The sequence below is a fragment of the Xenopus laevis genome, chromosome 9_10S (genome assembly GCF_017654675.1).
Source record: "Xenopus laevis strain J_2021 chromosome 9_10S, Xenopus_laevis_v10.1, whole genome shotgun sequence".
Taxonomy (NCBI): domain Eukaryota; kingdom Metazoa; phylum Chordata; class Amphibia; order Anura; family Pipidae; genus Xenopus; species Xenopus laevis.
Genome location: NC_054388.1, coordinates 80,240,320 through 80,266,681, shown reverse-complemented (window position 1 = coordinate 80,266,681; position 26,362 = coordinate 80,240,320). Strand labels below are relative to the sequence as shown.

The 26,362-nt window shown below is 39.4% G+C and overlaps 1 protein-coding gene across 1 annotated transcript; it reads left to right on the top strand.

Annotated features, from left to right (window-relative positions):
• The first annotated feature begins 6,445 nt into the window (after nt 1-6,445).
• gpr1.S (G protein-coupled receptor 1 S homeolog) lies at nt 6,446-26,260 on the top strand. Its single transcript, XM_018239016.2, has 2 exons — nt 6,446-6,519; nt 23,442-26,260. Exon 2 carries the CDS (start codon nt 23,460-23,462, stop codon nt 24,513-24,515), a length of 1,056 nt encoding a protein of 351 aa, XP_018094505.1. The 5' UTR covers nt 6,446-6,519; nt 23,442-23,459; the 3' UTR covers nt 24,516-26,260.
• The last annotated feature ends 102 nt before the right edge of the window (nt 26,261-26,362 follow it).

The window sequence follows — 26,362 nt, the reverse complement described above, 5'->3', positions numbered from 1 at the left end:
GAGATTGGGAATGTGTTAGATACTTTAGTATTTGTTCTCACTTTCGCCACTGGAAGGTAATACAATTCTTTAACCCATTTTGTAAAACTGGGGTGAATTCCCATTCGTGACATGGTGGACCAGAGGTAATCCCACTCTACCGAGTCGAAAGCTTTTTCATTGTCCAATGAAGCCACGACCCTACTACCCGAGTTATCATGAGCAATAGAGAGATTTGTAAATAACCGTCTAATGTTGGTGTCAGTGGTACGGCCCGGCATAAACCCGGTCTGATCAGGGGAAATTAAATCAGGGAGGTGTACTGCGAGTCGGAGAGCCAGTACTTTCGCCAGGATTTTGGCATCAGCATTAATTAGGGAGATAGGACGATATGATGAGCAGTCAAGGGGATTTTTGCCCGGTTTAGGGATCAGGACAATAAGTGTTTCCCTCATTGAGGCCGGTAAATGTTTCCCTTCAAGTACCCCATTAAACATTTGTGCTAAGGGTGGAGCAAGTTGCTTAACATACTTTTTATACCATTCCATTGGCATGCCGTCCAGACCTGGAGTTTTACCAGCCGGAGCAGCAACAATGGCCGTCTCCACCTCCTCCGGGGTTATGGCAGATGCCAAGAGAGTGGAGGCGCCTTCGTCTAGTTTGGGCAAGTCAATGTCCCCCAAGTAATCCGAAATCTCTCCCTGGGAGACAGCCAACTTAGTCCTATATAATTCTGCATAGTAGTCTGCAAATCTGGTATTGATTCCTATCGGAGTAGAAACAGTGTCTCCCGTATCCAGCATCACTGCCGGAATGGCTATGGAGATAGTGTCATCTTTAGCCAACAAGGCTAAAAGTTTCCCGTTTTTGTCGCCATGCTCAAAGACATTGGCTTGTTGATACAGGGCTTGTTTTTTTACAACCTCCAATTGGGCCAAAGCCAGAGTCCTTTGACTAGTCTGCCAGAGTTTTAGGTTGGACTCGTTTGGTTGTCTCACATAAGTGGCTTCCGCCTCTAACACTGCCTGAGATTTGGAAGCAATATCAGCTGCAGAGGCTAAAGTTAATGCCTTAATATTACTTATATATTCCCCTCTGATATAGGCCTTGAAAGCATCCCATGTTGTGGTAAGTGGGACCCCAGCAGTGTTCACCGCCATAAAGGATTCTATATTATTATACATGGTCTCCGCTAATTGTTCATGCCGTACCCAGTAGGAACTCAACCTCCAGACCCTATCTATAGGCTCAACAGATACCTGCAGTTTAAGAAGTAGGGGGGAGTGATCCGAAATCCCTCTGGTTAGAATTTCCACACTGTGCACCAATTTGTTCATGTCCGCACATCCTAGAGCCAGATCAATTCTGGACAGATTATTGTGGCCTTGTGAGTAGCAGGTAAACTGTTTCCCATACGGGTGACGAACCCGCCAGAGGTCTACTAAGTGGAACAGGGAACACCACTTATTGAAAGCAGGGGTACCCGTTCTAGGGGGGTGCAGTTTATCTAGGTCCGGATTGGCTACCGCATTAAAGTCCCCCATTAACAGTAAAGGTGAAGGTGGAAGAGTAATTATTTTCACCATCAAGTCATGTAACACCCCGTCAGTAAATGGCGGAGGAATATATACATTGCCCAAAGTAATTCTCTTGCCCAACAACGTCCCATGTATAATCACATATTTACCATACCCATCAGATATCACCTTGTCCAGCACAAAGGGGCAGGACTTACACACCAGTATAGATACCCCTCTGGAGTAGTTCGAATAAAGGGAGTGATACATTGACCCTATCCATGGCCTCTTTAGTGCCAATACCTTACCCCCCAGTAAATGAGTTTCCTGCAGTAAAATAAGGTGAGACTTAACTTTCCGTATGAAATCAAATACAAGTCTTCTCTTAATCATGTCCCCCATACCTCTGACATTCCATGACAAGCAATTAACCGTAGCCATTGTTGATGAAAGAAGAAAGAGCACTGCAGTATTTGAACGTAATGATACGCATGCAATCGCCCTGTACCCTCACTAGGACATGTAGAGAAAGGACACCATGGCACAAACATATTAACACCCAAAAACTAACTTCCCCCCTCCCCACCCACTCCATACTATCAGCAGGGTGAGTTTAAGAACCCAACAACAAGCCCTGGTCTAAACTAAAGAGGAGGTTAGTGGCCGCAATGTGTCGAGAAGCTGACCCATGTAGGCCATACACACGCATGGCTCTGGGGGCAGCAGAGCAGTCACAGTTGCCTATCCAATTGGTGTTTTTATTATTTTTTTTTTTTTTTTCTTTCTTTTCCCCCTTTCCCCAGCAAAACAATACTTTGTGCTTATAACAGGTAGTCTTACAACAAAATAAACTTTTGAGTTGTTTACCTGACCCATTGCATTATTATTATAGGAAGCTTGCCTGATTCAATCCCAGCATAAAGTCATAAGTGTAGGAGGATCAGCAAGTCTCAAAATTCCAAAAAAACAGTCCAAAGTGCAAGTCAGGCAAATAGAAGTATAAGTCCCGAGTGCAGTATCTCAGTCACGTTGCTGCATGCCACGAGGTCTCATCTCCAACCAGGCAAAGGCGTCTTCAGGCGAGGAGAAAAAATGGGTTCTACCATCATCGGTAATCCTCAGTCGGGCCGGAAAAATCATGGCGTAAGGAATATGTCGTTGACGTAGATTAGCCTTAATTTCGGTGAATTTAGCCCTTTGTTTCCGCACTTCAGAGGAGAAATCAGGATATATCGAAATTCTATGGTTGTCATGCATGAGTTCGCCCGCCTTCCTCGCTTCAGATAGTGCAGCATCCCGATCTCGGTAATTGAGGAGGCGTGCAATTAATGGACGTGGAGGGGCCCCCGGCGGTGGTGGCTTTCCCGGGATTCTATGCGCCCTCTCAACAGTAAAAGCCATGGAGAAAGCCGCCTGGCCAAATTTGTTAATTAGCCATTGTTCCACAAACTTTTCAGTGGCAGCCCCTTCCGCCCTTTCCGGCAGGCCCAGGATGCGAATATTATTCCGCCTCAAGCGGTTTTCCAAGTCATCCGCTTTTTGTTCCAGGAGCGCCAACTGTTTCTCAGCTGTGGTAACACGGGCCGGGAGGGGGGCAGTAAGGTCCTCCAGTTCACTAACCCTCCTCTCCACTTCCCCCGTTCTGTCCCTGAGATTATGGACATCATGCTTCAGTATGGCAAAGTCAGTTTTCAATTCATCCATCTTGCCCACTAACGTAGTATGGTTAGTTGTGATGGCTTGAAGTACCTCAGCCAGTGTTGGTTCCCCAGGGGTAGTATGGGCCATTAAAGCAGGAGATGCAGCCCCCTCCTCCTCACCTGCTGGTAACAGTGGAGCAGCCTGCGAAAGCGGAGGTGAGGGAGTCCGAGCAAACTGAGCAAGCTTATGTGCGGCTCCGTCTTGTCGCCTTCCAGGCTGTGGCGACGCTCCATGCGCAGCGCTGGGACCAGCGCCATCTTGGGCCTGCATGTCCTTCTGCCGACGGGTATTTTGCTTGGCGGCGCGCTTATAACCGCCTCTCCGCACCATCAGGCAGCAGCTGCAAAGTCCTGGCGCGTGCACCGAGTCCAGGTAGCTATAATGGGATAGGCAGACCGCAGTATTGAGCAGGATTAATTGCCCCGCACACGGAGCTCCTCAGACTCGCAGCCTACACGGACGCCATGCAGGCCACGCCCTACCCAGAAGGATTCTACACCCTCACCAGAGCCAGCTATGGTTATTTCTTTAGTGCATGGCTTTAATTATGGCTTTACATACAAACACAAACATACAAATTTCTCCATCCTTTTAATCCCTCTGTCCCTCCTAAAAAGGGTGTAACAATTTAAATTCACAGTCCAGTCAAATGTTTCATCCCACCAGGTCTCAGTGATACCAATTATATCGTAATTTTTAGAGTATGCAATTAATTCTAGGTCTCCCATTTTACCTGACAAACTCAGTGCATTTGCCAGCATACAGCGTAGTTTACTACTTTTACTTTTGAAATTTACATTACTTAGTGGAGAATTATATGTTAAGTTACTTTTAGTCTGTTTTCCTTGTAACAGAGAGACCTCCTTAGCTGGTAAACTGTATGCCCCCCCTCACTCCTCCCCCCATGACCCCTTTCTAATCCCACTGTCCCATCTACCCTAGCTTCCCTATAATTCTTTATCTTGCCCGCCCCCCCTTGCCTAGTTTAAACACTCCTCCAACCTCTTAGCCATTCTTTCCCATAGCACAGTGGACCCCCTTCCATTGAGGTGGAAACCATCACGACTGTAAAAGGTTGTACCCCAAGGATAAATCAGCCCAGTGCTCTAGGAGCCCAAACCCTTCCTTCCTACACCAAGACTTGAGCCACACATTTAGCTCCCTAAGCTCCCGCTGTCTTCCTAACTTCTATGTGGCACAGGCAAAATTTCAGAAAAAATTACATTAAAAGACCTTTCCTTGATCTTAGAGCCTAGATCCCTGAAATCTCTTTAAGGTCTTCCATCTACCATTTTTTTATTGTCATTAGTACTGATATGCACTAAGACAGTTGGGTCATGCCCAGCCCAATCCAATAATTTGTCTACCGGATCAACCACATGCCGAACCCTGGCACCAGGTAGACAGCAAAGTGTTCAGTTGTATCGATCTGTACAACAGATTATCCTATCCACATTCCTAATAATTGAATCCCCTTATAATAATGGAAACTCCTGTGTTTGCAATTCCACTTACAGATCCCTCACTTAAAGAGCAAACACTTAAGAGCTAAACACTAGAGCAAGCTCCACTGGAGTCCCAGGGGTTCTATTTATACAGTCTGTTCAGGTGCAACTAAACCCCACCCCCTCAAACTGAGGGAAAACTAACAATGTAAAAGTAAACTGCAAAGTAAAACAGGTTGTGACAAATTTGCTGTAAGCACACTAGCACATCAAACTTTTCTATTTAGCATCAAAGACAGAAAAAAAAACTATAAAAAATGAAACCACAGTATTTAAATATAAAACCTTACTATAAAAAAGCAGTTAATAACAAATACTTATCCTTTTCAGTTGATTTGTTTGCTTTTAGTTGCCTTTTCCAGTCAGCAGCTTGTTTGTTGTACCCATCCTTGTTTGATTATTTTTTTATTTTGTGTATAAACATGCATTACAATAGCTTCTAGGGTTGTTAATGCATTGTACTCACTACACAGTATCCTGGTCAATAGTATCAAGACCCTTCTCTTTGAAACCAGTTAGTAATGGAGAAACAATCTACAATATTCACAGTTGATGTGGACACTACCAGGGACTTTGGATTTGCCTCAGGAGCTTCTTCTGGTTCTACAGAAAAAATGAAGTTGATTTGCAGTTACATGGGATATAACTCTCCAACTACCACAGCCAGAGACTATCTCTTGAGGATTCCATATTAATAATATCCCTACGATTGATCGCCTTTTAGAATTCTGTGGGAAGTGGTGTGGAATTCTGATGTGATACTCCTTAGATCTCATCATGCTGGTGGTTGAACAGGTGGGGAAGGAACTTGTGGAATTAATGGAAAAGATTAGAGGGCTGATTAGAAATATTTACATATGTACATAAGACCACTGTGTGTATCCTATGTTTATAGTGTTTATATTGCAAATGTATTACCTCTTGACAAGCTTGCTATTTTTTGTGAGCAACTGTGGTTATTATTTTTGTACCGGTAAGTACTGTTACAAATTAGCTATATTTTCTGTTACACCAACCAAAAGGAAGACGGCACTCCATTCAAGGATAAACGCAGATTTATTACAGACCCCACAGTGATCTCACGCCCTACACGTTTCGGGACTCAATCCCTTAATCATAGGCATTATGTGAGATAAGCGGTGGGGACGCTGCAGACAGAGCACCAAACAAGGAGCACACGGAGCAATGCAGAGGGGGTAAGCTCGGAGCGGTCTAATTGGTGTAATTATATTATCTGTTAGCTCCATCATGCTTTTTGAAGTAAAAGAACAGTAACACCAAAAAAATAGTGTTTTAAAGGAATGAAAATATAATGCAGTACTGCCCTGCACTGATAAAACGGGTATGTTTGCTTCAAAAACTCTACCATACTTTATATAAACAAGCTGCTGTGTAGCCATGGGGCAGCCATTCAAGCACAGGATACACAGCAGATAATAAATACATTATGAAACATCCCATTGTATACTACAGAGCTTATTTGTTATCTGCTGTGTATCCTGTGCATTTTCTCCTTTTACAGCTTTGCATGGCTGCCCCTATGGCTTGTTTATATTAACTATTGTAGAGCCACTCTTCTTCAAATATCCTCTGTGCATCTGGATAAGTAAATCCTTTGCAGTGCATTAAAATGTTTGCTTTTCTCTGGCACAGCTTGAAGTGCCTCTCCCTATGTGAGCCCATATGGGAAATGCCACGTTTCTGATTCGCAGCTGAAAATTACTCCCATCCTGAGGGAGGCTGCTTACTTCTTTCAGAGGTTTATTCATAACACATCTCTTGCAAAACAGCTAAACAGTTCCCCTGTACAGCGTGAGGTGAGTGAGAGTTTTATTTCCAGGCTGTGGGGTTGTAAATGTCTTTGTGCTGGTGTAGTATCTCATGCTTGTAAATGTCTACTGGGAAAAAGGTCTGGCTAGAATTTGCTGGAAAGATTTAACACAAGCAGGTGAGATGTTGGACGGTTAAAACATTTCATTTATTTCTGCAGTTCCACATGCTAAATAATATATTACAGCTAAGTTATACATTTAGAAAGTTTTATTGAATTACATTCTTCTGTTTTTGTTTTCAGACAAATTTTGTAAAGTATCCAACATGGTTATCCTTTACTTTGTTTTTGTTAACATGCATTTGGTAAGATGAGTGTATTAGGAATTGATAGTCTTGTCTGTTTAAACATTTTATTTTTGTTATACCATAACTAGAGGGTATCATTAGAAACATATGGGACCTACAATTACTATAACCAGAGTAAATAAAATAAAAATAACTTTAAAGGAGAAGGAAAGTAATTTTAAACTTTGAGATGCCAAAAGTTATGAACCCCAAGTGATTGTATTTACTTACCTGACACTCTTAAAAAATTAAGTGCAGACTGCTCTTTCTGCTGTTTGTATGCAATAGATATAGCAGTTGGCAGTTTATTGGCAGGCATACGAGGCTCTCCTTATGGGCTGACTGACCAATATGTGGCTGAAATCCCCAGTAGTGTATTCCTTGGCCAACAGTAGGTAACTTTAAAAATACAAAAAAAGAAATGGTATTATGACAAAATGATGTAAATGTGTGATGAGCCCTTTACTGTAATCATTTTGCCTTTAGCTATAGGTAATTTCTTGTAAATTTGAGATTGCTGGACTCTTGGCTGTACTTTATTATCAAGAACTACTGGTGGGATCTACACTGATATTGACCAAATAACCATGATTTTTTATATGTATTGAAAGTGAAGTACTTGTTACATAGAATAGATTATTACACCATTGGAATGAACCCCATAGTATGTTGTTACAGGTAGTTTTCAGGAAAATGGAAAGCCATCAGTTAGCATGAGGCACCCACTCTTCTATCCATCAACAATGAATATGTTAACCCCAATGATTATGCCAGCCTACACAAAATGGCAAGGGCTACATCTCCATCATGATTCCAATGTGATATTATCATTGAAACCTTGGAAGCCCTGCCAGTAATTCCAAAAGAAAGTTTTTTTACGTGGACCACCACTTGGTGGCTGAATTGTGCAGGGATCGAATTTTTGGTGACCATACCAATCAGGTGGATCATCTCATGTATTTCCAGTCACAGCTGTATACATACACAATTCATCAACATAAATCATGCATGTTTGTCCTTGCAAAACAGGCTTCTAAACAGGCTTTTAAACAAGATTAATGTGACAACTGGTAAATTGTTTATTGTGCAGGATATGAAAGCAAAGCATTTTTGCTAACATTGCAATTTACTTTGCCAGTTATATGTGTGGGTGCAGTGGGTATTCTGGGAGAGTGAGTTACATTGGATGCAGTGCAGACATTATTATGCATGCAGGAAAATAAAAATTATTAGCTTCTTTCGTAGTGCTGAAAGAAGACAAACACAATGCACCCTGTATTGTCAGGAAAAAAATGTGTAATGACCACAGGGAATAATTATAATTTTTTACTACTAGAATGATAGCTGTGGCCATTTTTGTAAAAAAGTAAATAATTCACAGAAGTACTTCTAATTGGATATACTGCAAAATAAGTTATGAAAAAGAAGAAACATCCTTTTATAAACCCAGTTTTTCAACCCATGTTTTTAATTTCTCTTTATGAACTGCTTTTTTAGAAGAGAAATATAGACAAAGTAGATGTAGTCATACTTACACCAATACTTTCCTGGCATCAAGGTAAAACAGCGGATTCATTTTTTCCCCTGTAATTTTAACTTTTATAACTAGACAGAAAATGCAGGCTAATTAATGTGATTAAGGGATTGTAGTAAGGCGTGGAGAGAATCTGGTGTATTCTGCACATTTTGCCAGAAATCTATTAAAAGACAAGTGCAAAGTTATTTAGCAAAGTTCAGATGTATTTTTATTAAACAGTTCACTTTAGATGGGTTTTAACCATGCCCCCAGTACCACATACGTTTATTTCCGTCCAGTTACCTGAAGTGTTGTTTATTGTGTCAGAAGACCTACTGAATGTTTCTGGCTATAGAAGGAAAAAAGTTAAACCATTATCTATATACACAAACCATTTGTTGGATGTGCCCCTGCATCATTTTCAATTGCTTCCTCTGCCTCATGCCTCATGCTTGAGACAGCTTGTTTTTTTCCAAACATAGTGTAACAAAAGAAAACCATCACTTTCATGCAGATACAGTCCTGGTGTGGAAAAAAGAAACTTGGTATGTAAAGATATTTAGGTATTTTTAGCTTTGATGTCATAATTAAGCTCATAAAACTGTTGATTGCCATAAGTAATCCAGTCTCTTTCTAGGAAATTTAAAGGTAAGAATGTGCAGCATCATTGTGTTTGTCAATAACGTAGAAGTCTTTCTCTTGCTACTCAACTGAAGGAAGACACTGTAGTATAGTACTAAAGGGTTTATTCCCTTCCTGTCAGCCTGCCAGAATTGAAGGCCAACACATTTACTTAAACTACAAAGCATATCTACTAAGAAGTATGAACTCAAAATAACAGCAATAACTAATATATATTTGATTCTTAAAGGGATCCAAACCATATACAAATATTTCGTTGCTAATATCTCTGCTGCTTTCCACTTGGCTAGTCATTAACCCATAATTAACTAACATATAACAGATAGTAACCATTCTATATATATATATATATACATATATATATATACATATATATATATATATATATATATATATATATATATATATATATATATATATATATATATATATATATATATATATATATATATATATATATATATATATATATATATATATATATATATATATATAATGAGATATGACACATATCCTGGTTAAACTGTATTATATTGGAAGTTGAATTACTTTTACTCCTAGCTAGAGAAGGCTTGTCTATCAAAGCCCTACCAGCATTTACTATTCTATTACTGTTGTTTACGTGGACAAACAAATATTCTACTCCAGGCATGTTCTCAGCATTACATAGAGCATACTTGAATCCTTGTTATTAGAGCACATTGGATTAAGGTCTAATGTGTGTGGGTAAAGAACTTTATAATGATATATTTATAACAATTGTCTCTGTCTTGTCTGGAATGCCATATGAGTGTGGGTATGGAATAACTGCCCATAGGGCTATGTTCACTGAAACAATAAAACAAGGGAAATATGGTACTGTACAATAGGAAAACTTGTTTTTTTTGATAGACCAGGATTGGTTTTCCTCCTATGTCTGTATTGTGTATTATTCAATCAGAGGATTGTAATTAACTGTAGAACTCCATAAATTGTCTTTTGCCTGGAAGTCGGGATACTTGCCTTGTTTCTTTTAAGCAAAGTCCTTGAAAAATAGCAGAAGTATTGTTTTAAGGTGGCCATACATGCTACAATTACAATCTTTCCCATGATCCATTGGTCGTACGAAAGATCTTTTGTCCACTCTACTAACATTAAAGGGATCCTGTCATCGGAAAACATGTTTTTTTCAAAACGCATCAGTTAATAGTGCTACTCCAGTATAATTCTGCACTGAAATCTATTTCTCAAAAGAGCATTTTTTAATATTCAATTTTGAAATCTGACATGGGGCTAGACATTTTGTCAATTTCCCAGCTGCCCCTGGTCATGTGACTTGTGCCTGCACTTTAGGAGAGAAATGCTTTCTGGCAGGCTGCTGTTTTTCCTTCTCAATGCAACTCAATGTGTCTCAGTGAGACATTGGTTTTTACTATTGAGTGTTGTTCTTAGACCTACCAAGCAGTTGTAATCTTGTGTAAGGGAGCTGTTATCTGGTTACCTTCCCATTGTTCTTTTGTTTGGCTGCTGGGGGGGAAAAGGGAGGGGGGTGATATCACTCCAACTTGCAGTACAGCAGTAAAGAGTGATTGAAGTTTATCAGAGCACAAGTCACATGACTTGGGGCAGCTGGGAAATTGACAATATGTCTAGCCCCATGTCAGATTTCAAAATTGAATATAAAAAAATCTGTTTGCTCTTTTGAGAAATGGATTTCAGTGCAGAATTCTGCTGGAGCAGCACTATTAACCGATTCATTTTGAAAAAAAATGTTTTTCCCATGACAGTATCCCTTTAAGAGCTGAATTGTCAGATATGCAGGTAAAAACAAAAACAATTCTTTAGCTCTATCTGATGATTCAACATTAACTTTACGATGTTGGGACACCTTCAAAGGTGACCAATCAAACTTTTCAGCCCCTGATCGCCAAGACAACCAATAGCCAAGGCTTTTTACCAATATTGGTCACCTTGTCTTCTACCACACAATTATGGTACAAAATATTGGTGTGTCTATGGCCACCTTAAACGAACAGTAACATCAAAAAATAAAAGTGTTTTAAAGTAATAAAAATATAATGCAGTGTTGCTCTGCACTGATAGAACTGCTGTGTTTGCTTCAGAAACATTACTATTGTTTATATAAATAAGCTGCTGTGTAGCAATGGGGGCAGCCATTCAAAGGAAAAAATGCTCTGGTTACACAGCAGATAAGCTCTGTAGAACATAATGGTGTTATCTGTTATCAACTATTTAACCTGTACACTTAGGGGCAGATTTATTAAGGGTCGAATTGAAAATTCAAACTTGAAAATCAAATTTTCAAGCTTTTCATGGTCAAAACTGTCAAATTTCGAATAGGGAGTTATTCAAATTCTATTCGAGTTCGATTTTCAAGATTTATCATACTCTGGCCCTTTAAGAACTCAAATTCGACTATTCGCCACCTAAAATCTGCTGAATGAGAGACGTCCAGGGATCAATTTGTAGTTGTTTGCAGCCTTCCTAACATTCAAGTTTTTTCAGAGACGTTTTTTAAATTCGAATCAAATTTGGTTAGAACTTGATTGGAGTTTTCGGCTTGATTCTATTCATCCGACATAAAAATTTGATTTTATTAATAAATTTCAATTGGTGGAATTTCGAGTCTATGGGAGTTTTAAAAAAACTCAGATGAAAATTTGAGTTAGAGGTACAAACCGAACCATTTAAGTCAGGAGACCAACATATAGAATTCCATTGCATTTTAGGAGAAGGAAGCGGATATAAATGGCCTTGCAGGCTGTCTCCTCAACTGATAGTCAGGCTGCTTCCATAGTATCACACATGGCAAGAGGCCAAATCCAAGCTGAATTTTATTGAATTACAAATGATTTACAAATGCATGCAAGAAACCTGAAATAAATCCAACAATTAAAAGTTTGAAACTATGCTCTAAAACAGGGGTCCCCAATCTTTTTTTTTTAACCTGCAAAACACATTTAAATATAAAAAAAAGTTGGGAAGCAAAAAAGTTTCAGGGGGTGCCAAACAAGGGTTGTTATTGGCTATTTGGTAGCATCTATGTGGACTGGTAGCCTACCAGAGGCCCTGTTTGGCAATGCCTCCAAGCCTGGAAGGTCACTGGGAGCAACATCCAAGGGGTTGGTGAGCAACTTTATTGTCATCTCAGCAGTATACGAATACACAGTGAGACGAGACAACATTGCTCCAGCAAGTACAGATCACAAAAAGGCTCATAGAATACACAATAAATATGTAAACATTTGAAATGAATGTTCTGTAAGGCTACAAATTTATTGTTATTGCTTCTTTGTATTACTCATCTTTCTATTCAGGCCCTCTCCTATTCATATCACAGTCTGTTATTCAAATCAATGCATGGTTGCTAGGGTAATTTTAACTCTAGCAACCAGACTGCTGAAACTGCAAACTGGAGAGCTACTGAATAAAAAAAATCTAAATAATTGAAAAACTACAGAAAATAAAAAATGAAAACCAATTGAAAATTGTTTCAGAATATAGCTATAGTAATAAGTCAAATCAACTGGACTTGCTGTATTTTTCCTTTAAAGAAGAAAAGGAAAAAGAAAATGCAGCAAGTCCAGTTGATCTGACTTATTACTATAGATATACCGTGACCTGGATGAATGGGAACATTCGCAGACATATCATTCTCTGTATCATACTAAAAATTAACTCAAAGTTGAACTACCCCATTAAATATATCTGTTAGAGAATGATGTACTTTACAAGAGAGGGGATTTTTTTATATTCAGAGGGAACGAAGATGCTTATAATATATTGGACAGAATGGGTTAAAGAAACATGAGAGCATTAATCTGGTTCACCCTAGCCTTTGGGTGTTCCTTTAAAGGCTGTTTGTAAATAATTAGGCAGGCAGAAGAAGACGCCCTTTTTTTCTATTCACTGGCATCTTCCTTGGCTGCACCCTTCTGTTGATTTTCACACCCTGTTTGCTAGTCTCATAATTCTTAATATATCTATATTCAGAACTTCAAGATCTTTGCTTTTGTATTCACTAGAGTAAAAGATTCTAAATATCAAAATACCTCTTATGCTGCCCTGTGATTGGAACTTTGTTACAGTCCCCATGCATACTAATACTTAGGGTTGAACTACACAGACAATTCTGTCGGATCCAACGCTGGGTGGCAAAGCACCCGCGTCAAGTCGCAGCGTTCGTCCGATGCGACACGACTGTCGGATGCAGACGCAGCGTGCAGCACTTGCATCCGACAATTGTGTCACGTCGGACGAACGCTGCAACACCTTCAGACTTTTGTATTACCTACCTTGTTTCACGTCAACTTGATGTGGGCGTTTTGTTGCCCAGCGTTGGATCCGACAGAAGCACACAGAAATCGTCTGTGTAGTTCAACCCTTAGGCAACAATGATAGGGCTTTTTTTTGTTAGGCAAAGTAGGACATTGATGTGTTCCATAGCAGGCAGAACCCTGGCAGAAAGCCAAAGGCAAAGCTATATATGCCTGTATATATATATATATATACAACCTTCTCCCCTGTTCCTTGTCTTTGCTTAAAACCACTGAAAATGTCATCACTCATGCACATGCACAGACATTATTATTATCCGTTTTTAATATAGCAGTGTCATTTCTGAAGAGCTCTACATAGATAAACATCATTCACTGCCAGTGGCAAAACTACGGTGGGAGCAGGTGGTTTGGTCCATGTATTTGCCAAGAAGATTGCTTCTGGAGGGGATGGAGGGGCCCAACTGCACAGCCTGCACCCGGGCCTAACACTGCTTAGTTATGTTACTCTTCCCTGCCCCAGTGGAATTTAACATCTACTGTATTCACAGGCCAGGGTTAGTATTATCAGGATCCAGTTAACCTTCCTGTAGGTTTTTGAATGTAAGAGGAAACTGAATAACCAAAGGAAACTCACACAGACACAGGAAGAACATACAGAACTCATTATAGAACACTTCTGCTGTAGCTTGAATCAAACTTAGGAACCCAGCACCAACATGCAATCATGTTATTTTGCTACCGTGCTGCATTCATAAATAATAACCAAGACAGTGGAGTAATTACAGAGGGGTAGTGGAGGGGAAAATGCGTGACCCATTACAGACCAAAAATATAAACTGGACCACAATTTTGTGAGGGGCTGTGGGCCAAAAACATTTTTTTTGCTGGTTGGCCTGGACCCTTGACCACCGGCCAAACTAATACTTTAGGTAAGACTGCTTCTCACAGGCCATGAGAATTTTTTTTCCCCTCGGGAAACAGCAATGAAAGAATTGAATGTCACAGCTTACAGTTATAAGGTATGAAGAACCATAACCAAAAGCTAGAGTAAAATAAGTTGGACATCCTTAAGATGGCCTGAAATATTTAAAAATGTCTACACTGTGGCAAAGTACATCACTTACCCAGGCCCCAAAAACATGACACAGGAGTGTCCACCTAACAACTGAACAACTCAATATGTTCATCAACTAATATTAATGAAATGCAGAACTAATAAGCTTATGACACACTGATTGTCTTGAACACTGTGCTTTGGGTGAAAAACAGTTAATGAGTATGTGCCACCAGAGTGTTGTGTTGCTATGGGTATATTTATCAATGAGTAGCAAACAATTATAGACCGTATTTTCTTCAAAATTGTAAAAGTGGTATATATTTTTTCCCAAAAACATTTTCTTAGCCTACCTCTTCAAAGTAGGCATTACCAAAGTTGCAAGGAAACTAGAAAGATTTGTTTAATGCCAGTTGGCAATCATTTTAACAAAGCCAGACGCATAGAGATTTTTGTTTTGATCAATAATTTTTATTTCTTTTCAAAAAACAAAAATAAAAAAAGGACAGGATCGTGCATTGCATGCATTCCATACATTACAATCTTTAAACAATTACATAGTTTAAACAAGGTACCCATTTCGTATACACAATTATATATCTTCACTTATACAGTATAGCAAGGAATACAATGCAACACTGGTATTGATATCATATTATGTACCACTGGAAAGTAAACATAATTAAACAAAAAGAAAAGGAAATAAAACAAAACAAACAACTTCTGTAAATGTCTCCTGTCATGTCTCATTGCAACCCGCGTTCTATTATCGTTATACCAAGAAATAAATGTATACATATAAAGAAACCATCATTTTACGCACAGAGATTTTTATTGGATGATCCTATTGCAATTAGTAGGCAGCTTGCCCTGGAGAGATGTAGAAGATTTTTTGAACAAAAATTTCAGTACAGTAAAAACCATTGTTTCAGTTTTAAAAGCGGAGTCAACTTGCTATCTTACATTTTAGTCCCAGCCTAAATTATGACTTCTGCAGCATTACCTTAAATACTATAATGTAAACATTTACTTTAATATATTTATAAAACTATTTGCTGAAATACAACTTGTAAAGGCACACATGTAACACTTAAAGGGGCAGATTCACTAAGCTCGAGTGAAGGATTCGAATGAAAAATACTTAGAATTTCGAAGTATTTTTTTGGTACTTCGACCATCGAATTGGTTAAATTCGTTCGAATTCGAACGAAATCGAACGAAAAATCGTTCGACTATTCGACCATTCGATAGTCGAAGTACTTGCCCTTTAAAAAAAACTTCGACCCCCTACTTCGGCAGGTAAAACCTACCGAAGTCAATGTTAGCCTATGGGGAAGGTCCCCATAGGTTTGCTAACCTTTTTTTGATCGAAGGATTTTCCTTCGATCGTTGGATTAAAATCCTTCGAATCGTTCGATTCGAAGGATTTAATCGTTCGATCGAACGAAAAATCCTTCGATCGATCGATCGAAGGATTAGCGCTAAATCCTTCGACTTTGATATTCGAAGTCGAAGGATTTCAATTCGAGGGTCGAATTTCGAAGTATTTTTAACTTCGAAATTCGACCCTTAGTGAATCTGCCCCTTAGATTAGATCTTAGAAACAAAATCTTCATTACTATAAACCTACTTTGAGCCCCACCCAACAGTTTATGTTGTTATCAGTTGGTGACTGAGAAGGGTAGGGTCCTAAGAAATCTAGGGGTATATTTATCAAAGAATGAAGTTAATAGTGAAGTTCCGCCACTAGAGTGAAATTCTGCCACTCTCCATTCATTTCTATTGGATTTTTATAGGCGTATTTATCAAATCCACTTTCACCCATTCATAAATACGCCTTTCAAAATCCCATAGAAATGAATTGAGAGCTGCGGAATTTCACTCTAGTGGCGGAACTTCACTCTTTGATAAATTTACCCCCTAGTGTTTTTATTTTCTGACCTTGCACGCTTCTAAATGACTGAACCTCAAAAAATTCATCTCCTGAAATGAGGGATAATCTAAAGCCAATTTGCACTGTGCCTGTCTATATGCATTGAAATAAAAATAACAGTAACATATACATTCTATATTTTAGTTGTTATAAAGCACAAATAGAATATTAATTGGTTTTTTTTTTCTGAACTCGCTACCCTTTCTCCCATCTCTACCATAAGCAAGCTGCAAAAAGTAACTCAACAGAACAGGAAGCATGAAAGGAAAAGTGGTTTCATTTTTTTGTTTAGTGCAAAAAATAACAAAAACAATAAATATTTCTTCATTAAAACAATACACACAAGTTATGTTATACACAAGCCACACATTAATCTCCCCAAACACAGGAGCTTATAGAGATTAATGTGTGGCTGAGAAATTGGTGCAGGGAGGAGGGTTTTGGGTTTTTGGAGAACTGGGCTGAATTTTCAGTCGGCTACAGGCTCTTTGCTAGGGATGGGCTGCACCTCAATGATGATGGTGCAGCTGTTTTGGGGGAGAAGATGGCTAGATGGTTGGAGGAGATTTTAAACTAGGCTGGGGGGGAGGGTTCAGTAAAAGATTCAGTGGAAGACAGGTTAGATGAGATAGGAAAGGAAAATGGGGGAGGAAATTTGGTTTGGGGTACTGTTAAGGATAGGGAGGACCACGTGTCATTTGTTAAATATGGTACCAGTATTAAATGTATGTTTGCAAATGCAAGAAGTCTGACTGGTAAAATGGGAGAGCTGGAGGGAAAATATGATGTGATTGGTGTGGCCGAAACATGGCTGAATGAGTTGCATGACTGGGCAGTTAATCAGTGGCTATACTTTGTTTCGGAGGGACAGAGGCAATAGAAAAGGTGGAGGGGTATGTCTGTTTGTTAGGCAGGATTTAAAAGCTTATATCAAGGAGGAGGTTATATTAGAAAATGAGGGGGCAGAAGTCTTATGGGTAGAGTTCTTCACCAATTGTAAAGAGTCCAGCAAATCAATTGTAAGAATTATGCTATAGACCCCCTAATATAAGTGAGGAGGAGGAGGCTAAGCTCCTGATGCAAATAGAAAAGGCTGCTAGTTTGGGTAAAGTAATGATAATGGGGGATTTTAATTACCCAGATATTGACTGCAGCAACAGTACTGCCAGATCAGTTAATGGGAACAAGTTTATAAACATGTTGCATGACAATTTTATGGCACAGGTTGTTGAGTAGAGATGTCGCGAACTGTTCGCCGGCGAACTTGTTCGCGCGAACATCGGGTGTTCGCGCTCGCCGGAAGTTCGCGAACGTCGCGCGACGTTCGCCATTTTGGGTTCGCCATTGTTGGCGCTTTTTTTTGCCCTCTCACCCCAGACCAGCAGGTACATGGCAGCCAATCAGGAAGCTCTCCCCTGGACCACTCCCCTTCCCTATAAAAACCGAAGCCCTGCAGCGTTTTTTCACTCTGCCTGTGTGTGCTGAAGAGATAGTGTAGGGAGAGAGCTGCTGCCTGTTAGTGATTTCAGGGACAGTTGAAAGTTTGCTGGCTAGTAATCGTTTTGATACTGCTCTGTTATTGGAGGGACAGAAGTCTGCAGGGGTTTGAGGGACATTTAAGCTTAGGTAGCTTTGCTGGCTAGTAATCTACCTTCTACTGCAGTGCTCTGTATGTAGCTGCAGTGGGCAGCTGTCCTGCTTCTGATCTCATCTGCTGACTGCTGCAATAACAGTAGTCCTTGTAAGGACTGCTTTTATTTTTTTTTTTGTTGTTTTACTACTACTACTACTACTACTACTATAAGAGCCCAGTGCTATTAGTCTAGCAGTGTTGGGGAGTGGGACTGGTGTGCTAATCTGCTGCTCCTAGTAGTTCAGCAGCACCAACTTTAATTTTTTTTTTTAATATTCATTTTTTTTTTATTTTACTTTTTTTTATTTTACTACCGCTGTAGTAGTGTATAAGTTGACCTTTTAGGCATTATTTGCCCTGTAGGCATTATTTGCACACTGTTTTCTTCAACCCGCCATCGAGCTGTGTGACCTTGTTCACATTCTGTCTAAATATCCATAATATTACCGTCTCCAGAAAAAACACCGGAGTCACTTTTTTCAAGCAGCATTCATATATTTTACGTAATCCGTATCCACCGCTGTAGTAGTGTATACGTTGGCCTTGTAGGCATTATTTGCACACTGTTTTCTTCAACCCGCCATCGAGCTGTGTGACCTTGTTCCCATTCTGTCTAAATATCCATAATATTACCGTCTCCAGAAAAAACACCGGAGTCACTTTTTTCAAGCAGCATTCATATATTTTACGTAATCCGTATCCACCGCTGTAGTAGTGTATACGTTGGCCTTGTAGGCATTATTTGCACACTGTTTTCTTCAACCCGCCATCGAGCTGTGTGACCTTGTTCACATTCTGTCTAAATATCCATAATATTACCGTCTCCAGAAAAAACACCGGAGTCACTTTTTTCAAGCAGCATTCATATATTTTACGTAATCCGTATCCACCGCTGTAGTAGTGTATACGTTGGCCTTGTAGGCATTATTTGCACACTGTTTTCTTCAACCCGCCATCGAGCTGTGTGACCTTGTTCACATTCTGTCTAAATATCCATAATATTACCGTCTCCAGAAAAAACACCGGAGTCACTTTTTTCAAGCAGCATTCATATATTTTACGTAATCCGTATCCACCGCTGTAGTAGTGTATACGTTGGCCTTGTAGGCATTATTTGCACACTGTTTTCTTCAACCCGCCATCGAGCTGTGTGACCTTGTTCCCATTCTGTCTAAATATCCATAATATTACCGTCTCCAGAAAAACACCGGAGTGACTTTTTTCAAGCAGCCATAATATATTTTACATAATCCGTATCCACCGCTGTAGTAGTGTATACGTTGACCTTGTAGGCATTGTTTGCCCAGTTTTTTTTGGCCGCAGCCACTGAAGCACAGAGGCCAGAAAAAATATGCCATATAAATGCTGAAAATAGTCATTTTTTGCCATACGTTGACTCAACGTATATGGCAAAAAATTACTATTTTCAGCATTTATATGGCATATTTTTTCTGGCAACTGTGCTTCAGTGGCTGCGACCAAAAAAACTGGGCAAACAATGCCTACAAGGTCAACGTATGGCAAAAAATGACTATTTTCAGCATTTATATGGCATATTTTTTCTGGCAACTGTGCTTCAGTGGCTGCAACCAAAAAAACTGGGCAAACAATGTCTACAAGGTCAACGTATGGCGAAAAATGACTATTTTCAGCATTTATATGGCATATTTTTTCTGGCAACTGTGCTTCAGTGGCTGCGTCCAAAAAAACTGGGCAAACAATGCCTACAAGGTCAACGTATGGCAGTTGTTTAAAGAGAACAGTAGATTACTAGCCAGCAAAGCTACCTAAGCTAAAATGTCCCTCAAATCCCTGCAGACTTCTGTCCCTCCAATACAGAGCAGTATCAAGCAGATTACTAGCCAGCAAACTTACTATCATCTGTCCCTGAAATCACTAACAGCTCTCCCCCTACACTATCTCTTCCAAGCACACACAGGCAGATTTTTCAGATACATTTTTGCCCTTGATCCCCCTCTGGCATGCCACTGTCCAGGTCGTTGCACCCTTTAAACAACTTTAAAATCATTTTTCTGGCCAGAAATGTCTTTTCTAGATGTTAAAGTTCGCCTTCCCATTGAAGTCTATGGGGTTCGCGAACCGTTCGCGAACCGCTCGCATTTTTGCGCAAGTTCGCGAATATGTTCGCGAACTTTTTTTCCGACGTTCGCTACATCCCTATTGTTGAGGAGCCAACCAGAAAAAATGCTATTCTGAATCTAGTGATCTCAAATGACCCAGAACTTATAGCAAATGTGCAAGTCATTGAACCCCTGGGTAATAGTGACCATAATGTTATATAATTTAATGCCTGGTGCAAAAAAACAAATATACATTGGGGCAACAAAAAACATGAATTTCAGAAAAGCTCATTTTAGTGCCTTGAGGGCTGCCCTTCAGAGCATTGATTGGGGCATTAAGTTTTCGGCTAAAAAGACAGAACAGAAATGGTTGTCATTTAAAATGATATTAAATCATTACTGTTCTCAATTTATTCCCTTAAGGAGTAAATGTAGAAGCTCTAAGAAGCATCCCGTGTCCCACCTCCCTGCTTCCCCCCTGCATCGGTGATTATCCCTGAAAGTGCTCCTTATTCATTACTCACGTATAGGTGCAGAGTAAGCGCAGCAGAGCTCATGGGAACCATCTTTTGTATTCTTCGGGTCCTCTTCCTTCCCTTGCTCAATTTCAGGCATTTTTGGAGCATGTGCAGTTGCTACAAACCAGAAGACTGCTCCAACTACAGAAGAGCAGGAAGATGGCGCCCATGAGCTCCACTGCTCCTACTCTGCACCTATAGGTGATGAATTAGGGGCACTTTCAGGGCTAATCACCCATGCGGGGGGAAGCAGGGAGGGGGGACTAGAGGGAAGTGGGTTTTATTATTGGGGGGGTTAGTTCTCCTTTAAGGTATGAGGTCTAAATTATGGAAAGATCCAATATCTGGAAAACCCCCGGCCCTGAGCATTCTGGATAATAGGTCCCATACCTGTTCTCCCAAAGCTCTCTATCTATAGCCCATGTATCTCAATATGTTATAGGATTTTGCAAGCAATATTTGTACTCTGAGAATACTACTTAGCTTGATGTCAGATGTTTTCCTCTTGTGTAAAAAGTAGACTGACTATGCAGAACGATTTGCCAAGTATGTGCAGAATATTTTCCTGGAGATGTTTTTACCATGGAGAAATGACTCATTTGGCTAAGAAAGTATTTTTTGTCCAAAACAGCAACAGTACAAATTGAATGACAAAAGTATACACCCAATATATATTCCTCATATTTTGCTTTCTATGCAACAGAGAGGCACATGATTTCAGATACAACATATACAATTATTTAATAGTTTTTGAGGAACAAAACATGATTTGGCTAGAACAGTTAAATTAAAAAAGTGCTTCTTGTGTATTTCATTGCTTCAGAGGTAAGGTCACCAATTATTTAGTTCTATTTTGAAGCCCCTGCTGTGAATGTCTGTTGGTCTCTTGGTGCAGAAACAAAAAATGGTGTGTTTATTCATATGTGCCGGTTTGGAGAGAGTATCCTTTCAAAGATACATACAGATTAAGGTTGTTGTATGTGTCTGAATTGCTGTTCACGCTGGAATAGCCTAACAAGTGCTACTTGTTCTAGAACACTTGAAAAAGAGCCACTAGCTCGAAACATGTTGTGAATAAAAAAACCTTGCAGCACAGTTTCTGCGGTTTTATGTTCCTGTTTGTCCACAACCTTAAAGATTTGGCATTAACAAGTGCTACTTCTTGCTCTTTTAGCAATCTCAGAAGGGCTAGCAGAAGATAATTTTGGGCCTTCAGCAGTTTAGATAAGTAAAAACATTAGGGACAAAAGTAACTGGAATCCTCCCTTAATCAAAAGTCTTGGCAGAAGCTGGGCAGTGAATGGCATTTCTTCAACCATTTTTTTGATTTTGTTTAGTTTCACATGATAATGAAATATGTCTTTTTTGTAAATGTTACACTTATTCCAACAGCCAACTATGGTGAGATTTGAAAGCTTATATGCTGTTATCCACATTCCTGGAATTATGGCTAAACCTTGGCTGCAACCTTGTTACAAGGAAAGGAGGGACCTGATCAATTGTTAAACTTCCAAGGGGGGGGGGGTGGCTTGAACGGAAAACATTCTACAAATGCTACAACATTAAAGTACTGTTTCTATTTTTGCAGATGATACTAAATTGTGCAGAACTATAGGTTCCATGCATGATGCTGCCACTTTGCAGAGTGATTTGTCTAAACTGGAAAACTGGGCAGCAAACTGGAAAATGAGGTTCAATGTTGATAAATGCAAGGTTATGCACTTTGGCAAAAATAATATAAATGCAAGTTATACACTAAATGGCAGTGTGTTGGGAGTTTCCTTAAATGAGAAGGATCTAGGGGTCTTTGTAGATAACACGTTGTCTAATTCTGGGCAGTGTCATTCTGTGGCTACTAAAGCAAATAAAGTTCTGTCTTGTATAAAAAAGGGCATTAACTCAAGGGATGAAAACATAATTATGCCTCTTTATAGGTCCCTGGTAAGGCCTCATCTGGAGTATGCAGTTCAGTTTTGGACTCCAGTCCTTAAGAGGGATATAAATGAGCTGCAGAGACTAAGTGCAACTAAATTGGTTAGAGGGATGGAAGACTTAAATTATGATGGTAGACTGTCAAGGTTGGGGTTGTTTTCTCTGGAAAAAAAGTGCTTGCGAGGGGACATGATTACACTTTACAAGTACATTAGAGGACATTATAGACAAATGGCAGGGGACCTTTTTACCCATAAAGTGGATCACCGTACCAGAGGCCACCCCTTTAGACTAGAAGAAAAGAACTTTCATTTGAAGCAACGTAGGGGGTTCTTCACAGTCAGGACAGTGAGGTTGTGGAATGCACTGCCGGGTGATGTTGTGATGGCTGATTCAGTTAATGCCTTTAAGAATGGCTTGGATGATTTTTTGGACAGACATAATATCAAAGGCTATTGTGATACTAAGCTCTATAGTTAGTATAGGTATGGGTATATAGAATTTAATTTAAAGTAGGGAGGGGTGTATGTATGGATGCTGGGTTTTCATTTGGAGGGGTTGAACTTGATGGACTTTGTCTTTTTTCAACCCAATTTAACTATGTAACTATTTAACTATGTAACATTGTCTAAATTATAAACAGGGCCGCTCTTGTCATGTGGCAAGTTGAAAACCTTGCCTCAGGCAGCAGTGAGCAGCCAGTTACAAGAGATGGCAAAAAAATGCCTGTTGTAACTTGAAGAGCTGAAATTTGGCTCCGCTAGTGCAGAGAGCGATATTGCGCTCATTGCACTAGTGATGTGGCCCGTCTTTGACCTGCTCCAACGCTCATGTTTTAAGTGCAGAGCGGGGGGGGGGGGTGTCATCAGGTTCGCCCCTGCATGCTCTGTTTTGGTAAATTTAATCATTGCAACATTAACAAGATGATGCATATGTATCAGATCTGCATACCTATAAAGCTTGGGATGGGGGTATTCATTCAGGGAGGATTAGCCAAATTAAATTTTAAGTAACATGATTTTTTTCCCCTAGTAAGACGATTTAATTAAAATGGATATCTCTTCTGAAGACTATGACAACTACTCCAGTGCATATGATTACTATGCTTTTGAGGAGACACCCCATGATTCTGCATTCCCTCATGCGCTCCACATCGTGTCCATTGTAATCTACTCCTTGGCATTTATTTTAGGAGTTCCTGGAAATGCTATGGTCATCTGGTTTACTGGCTTCCGATGGGAAAAAACTGTCAGCACTCTTTGGTTTCTCAACTTGGCCATTGCTGATTTGATCTTCGTTTTATTCCTTCCCTTGCATATCACTTATGTAGCCACTGACTTTCACTGGCCTTTTGGAAAATATTTCTGCAAGATCAACTCTTTCATTGCTCTGCTCAACATGTTTGCTAGTGTTTTCTTCCTTACTGTGATTGGCCTGGATAGGTACCTGTTTTTGGCTCACACAAGGTTTGTACAGAGACACAGGACTCTAAGAAAATCTATGATTTTGAATGGAATTGTCTGGATATGCGCTGGCATTATTGCTGCTCCTGCACTTTATTACAGAGACACAACTGAAATTGGCAACTCAGTCACCATCTGCTTCAACAACTTCCATGACTATGACCATTCTGTCATGAAGAGGACTCACACTGCTCTTACACTAATAAGGTTCTTTATTGGATACCTTTTTCCTCTTTTGACTATGATTTTGTCTTACTCGTTACTTGCCATCAGGATAAAGGACAAAAATGCACTGGGTTGTAGTAAATTCTTCTGGACTGTCTTTTCTATTGTCGTTGCTTTTTTTGTTTGTTGGACTCCCTACCATATTTTTAGTTTGCTGGAGCTGAACATCCATCACAGTCCTGAATTCCGTGAGTGGATTAGAATTGGTATGCCTATATCCACAAGTCTGGCCTTTATTAACAGTTGCCTTAACCCAATCATTTATGTTCTTATAAGCAAGGCATTCATGGTACATTTGGAAGCCTCAGTAGCAGAGATATTTAAATACACACTTCGAGATATAAGTCAGACAGGTGTTAAAAGTGAGCAGCGGGTAGACTCCAAAAGCAATCCAACTGTCTGTGAGACAGTGTGGTGAGACAGTATGGTGAATAAAAGGAGAAATGAGAATAAATAATTCTACAATTTTCCATTTTCTTATGTCCCAACAGTGTTGAATAACAAACAATGTATACACAAAAGTGCAGCTGTTTATTTTGTAAACCAGGAAACATCTACAGCTTAAATGTAATTACCAATCACTATCCTTGGCAATTTAGTTTCCTTAAAACTATAGTAGCTAAAAATATTTATTTCTAAGGTCCTTATAACAACTTTTAATACAGTGTAACAGAGCATATATCTGGGTGACTTGTAAAGAAATTTGGACACTAGCAGCTACAGGTATATTTGCTTTTTACACTCCTGAAAAAAATCAACACTTACTGGCTCTGCTTGATCATATTTGGAGTAGTTTATCTGTGCCAGTGACTGCCATTGATTGTGTTTGCTACTAGCAGTGCAATAAGCAAGCACTGATATACTGATATATTCTTGACACTATATCTTTTACTATAGCAGTAGTGAGTTATGTTATTGTAGCACTTGTATATTTTATCTCATTTTTTCTTTTGATAATGACATTAACCTGTTACGTTCTATCACAAAGTATTACCATTAGTAATCCAGCCATACACCTCACTGAAAGATCTGTTCATTTTTGCGGCTAGCAGATCTTTGTATGACATGGAACCCGAGATGCTGGGGAAACATGGACTGATCCAATGATCAGAGTGTCTTTATTTAGAATTACTCCATGTCCAAGCTCACTATTAAGGATTTATTCAGGTCAGAAGGGGGCTGTTTTGGTCCCATACAGGGGAAGATAAGCTGCAAGCTTGTCAATGAGTGGCCAATTTGACTGGAAATATTGGCCCATGTATGAACATCTTTATTATGAACCCTTTCGTTGTATATTTTATAAATATATCACTCAATTTCCTTACTATAGCGTTCATTCTACCAAAATAATACTTTGTAGTACAGGTAGAAAGGTCTATTGATTTTGTTCTTCGTGAGCAGACAGAATCTTTGAAGTAAAAGTAACGTAGGTGTTAAAATGCACTACTACAGTTACCCATAGCATACATTTGGATATTTGTTTTTAAAATGTAACTTGCAGACCTGCACCAAAACGAATTGCCAAAAGGTTATTATTGGTAACTACACAGGAAAATTTTACCTATTACAGTAAGGTAACCCCACTACTAATGTAGTAACATGGGCTAAATTTGCCCTAACCCTAGCAACCAGTGATTTCATCGATGTACCTGCTATAGTTTAGTTAAATGTAGCTGTTGATTTGTTGCTGTGTTATTAGACTGGGACACAATACTGAGCGGCAAGAAGCCATCCAGCAATAAACCTTGATCAGTCTAGCATGGTTAGAATGTTGAAAGCAAATTTTTCATTGGCTGCTATGGGTTATTGGACCTTGGCAAGATGTTGCATATATTGATAGTTTAGCAACAAGTACCTTTAGCAGAGTACAAGGAGTTCAAACAGGAATCAAAGCAAAGCTACTGTGACTGCAAGTTCACTTACGAAAGGGGTTTGAAAAAAGAACAAAGTAATGAACAAAAGAAAGAAAAATAGAAGAAAACTGCATTGACATATCTGACCAATTGCAGAATTTTATTGACATTTATATCCAGTGTTTGTAAAAATTGTATTTTTAAATAAAGATATGAAGCACATGACAGAAAATTATTTGAACTTCAGGTATCCACATACCACACAGCTTTCCCATGGACTGGTCAAAGAATAAATCATGTCTTATATTGATTCTAGGTTGTGACTTTGACTTGTTTTTGAGTACATTTTTACTTCTCTCAGGTTGACCTCAACTGTCAACCTGTGTGAATCTCTTTAAATACATTTTTTATA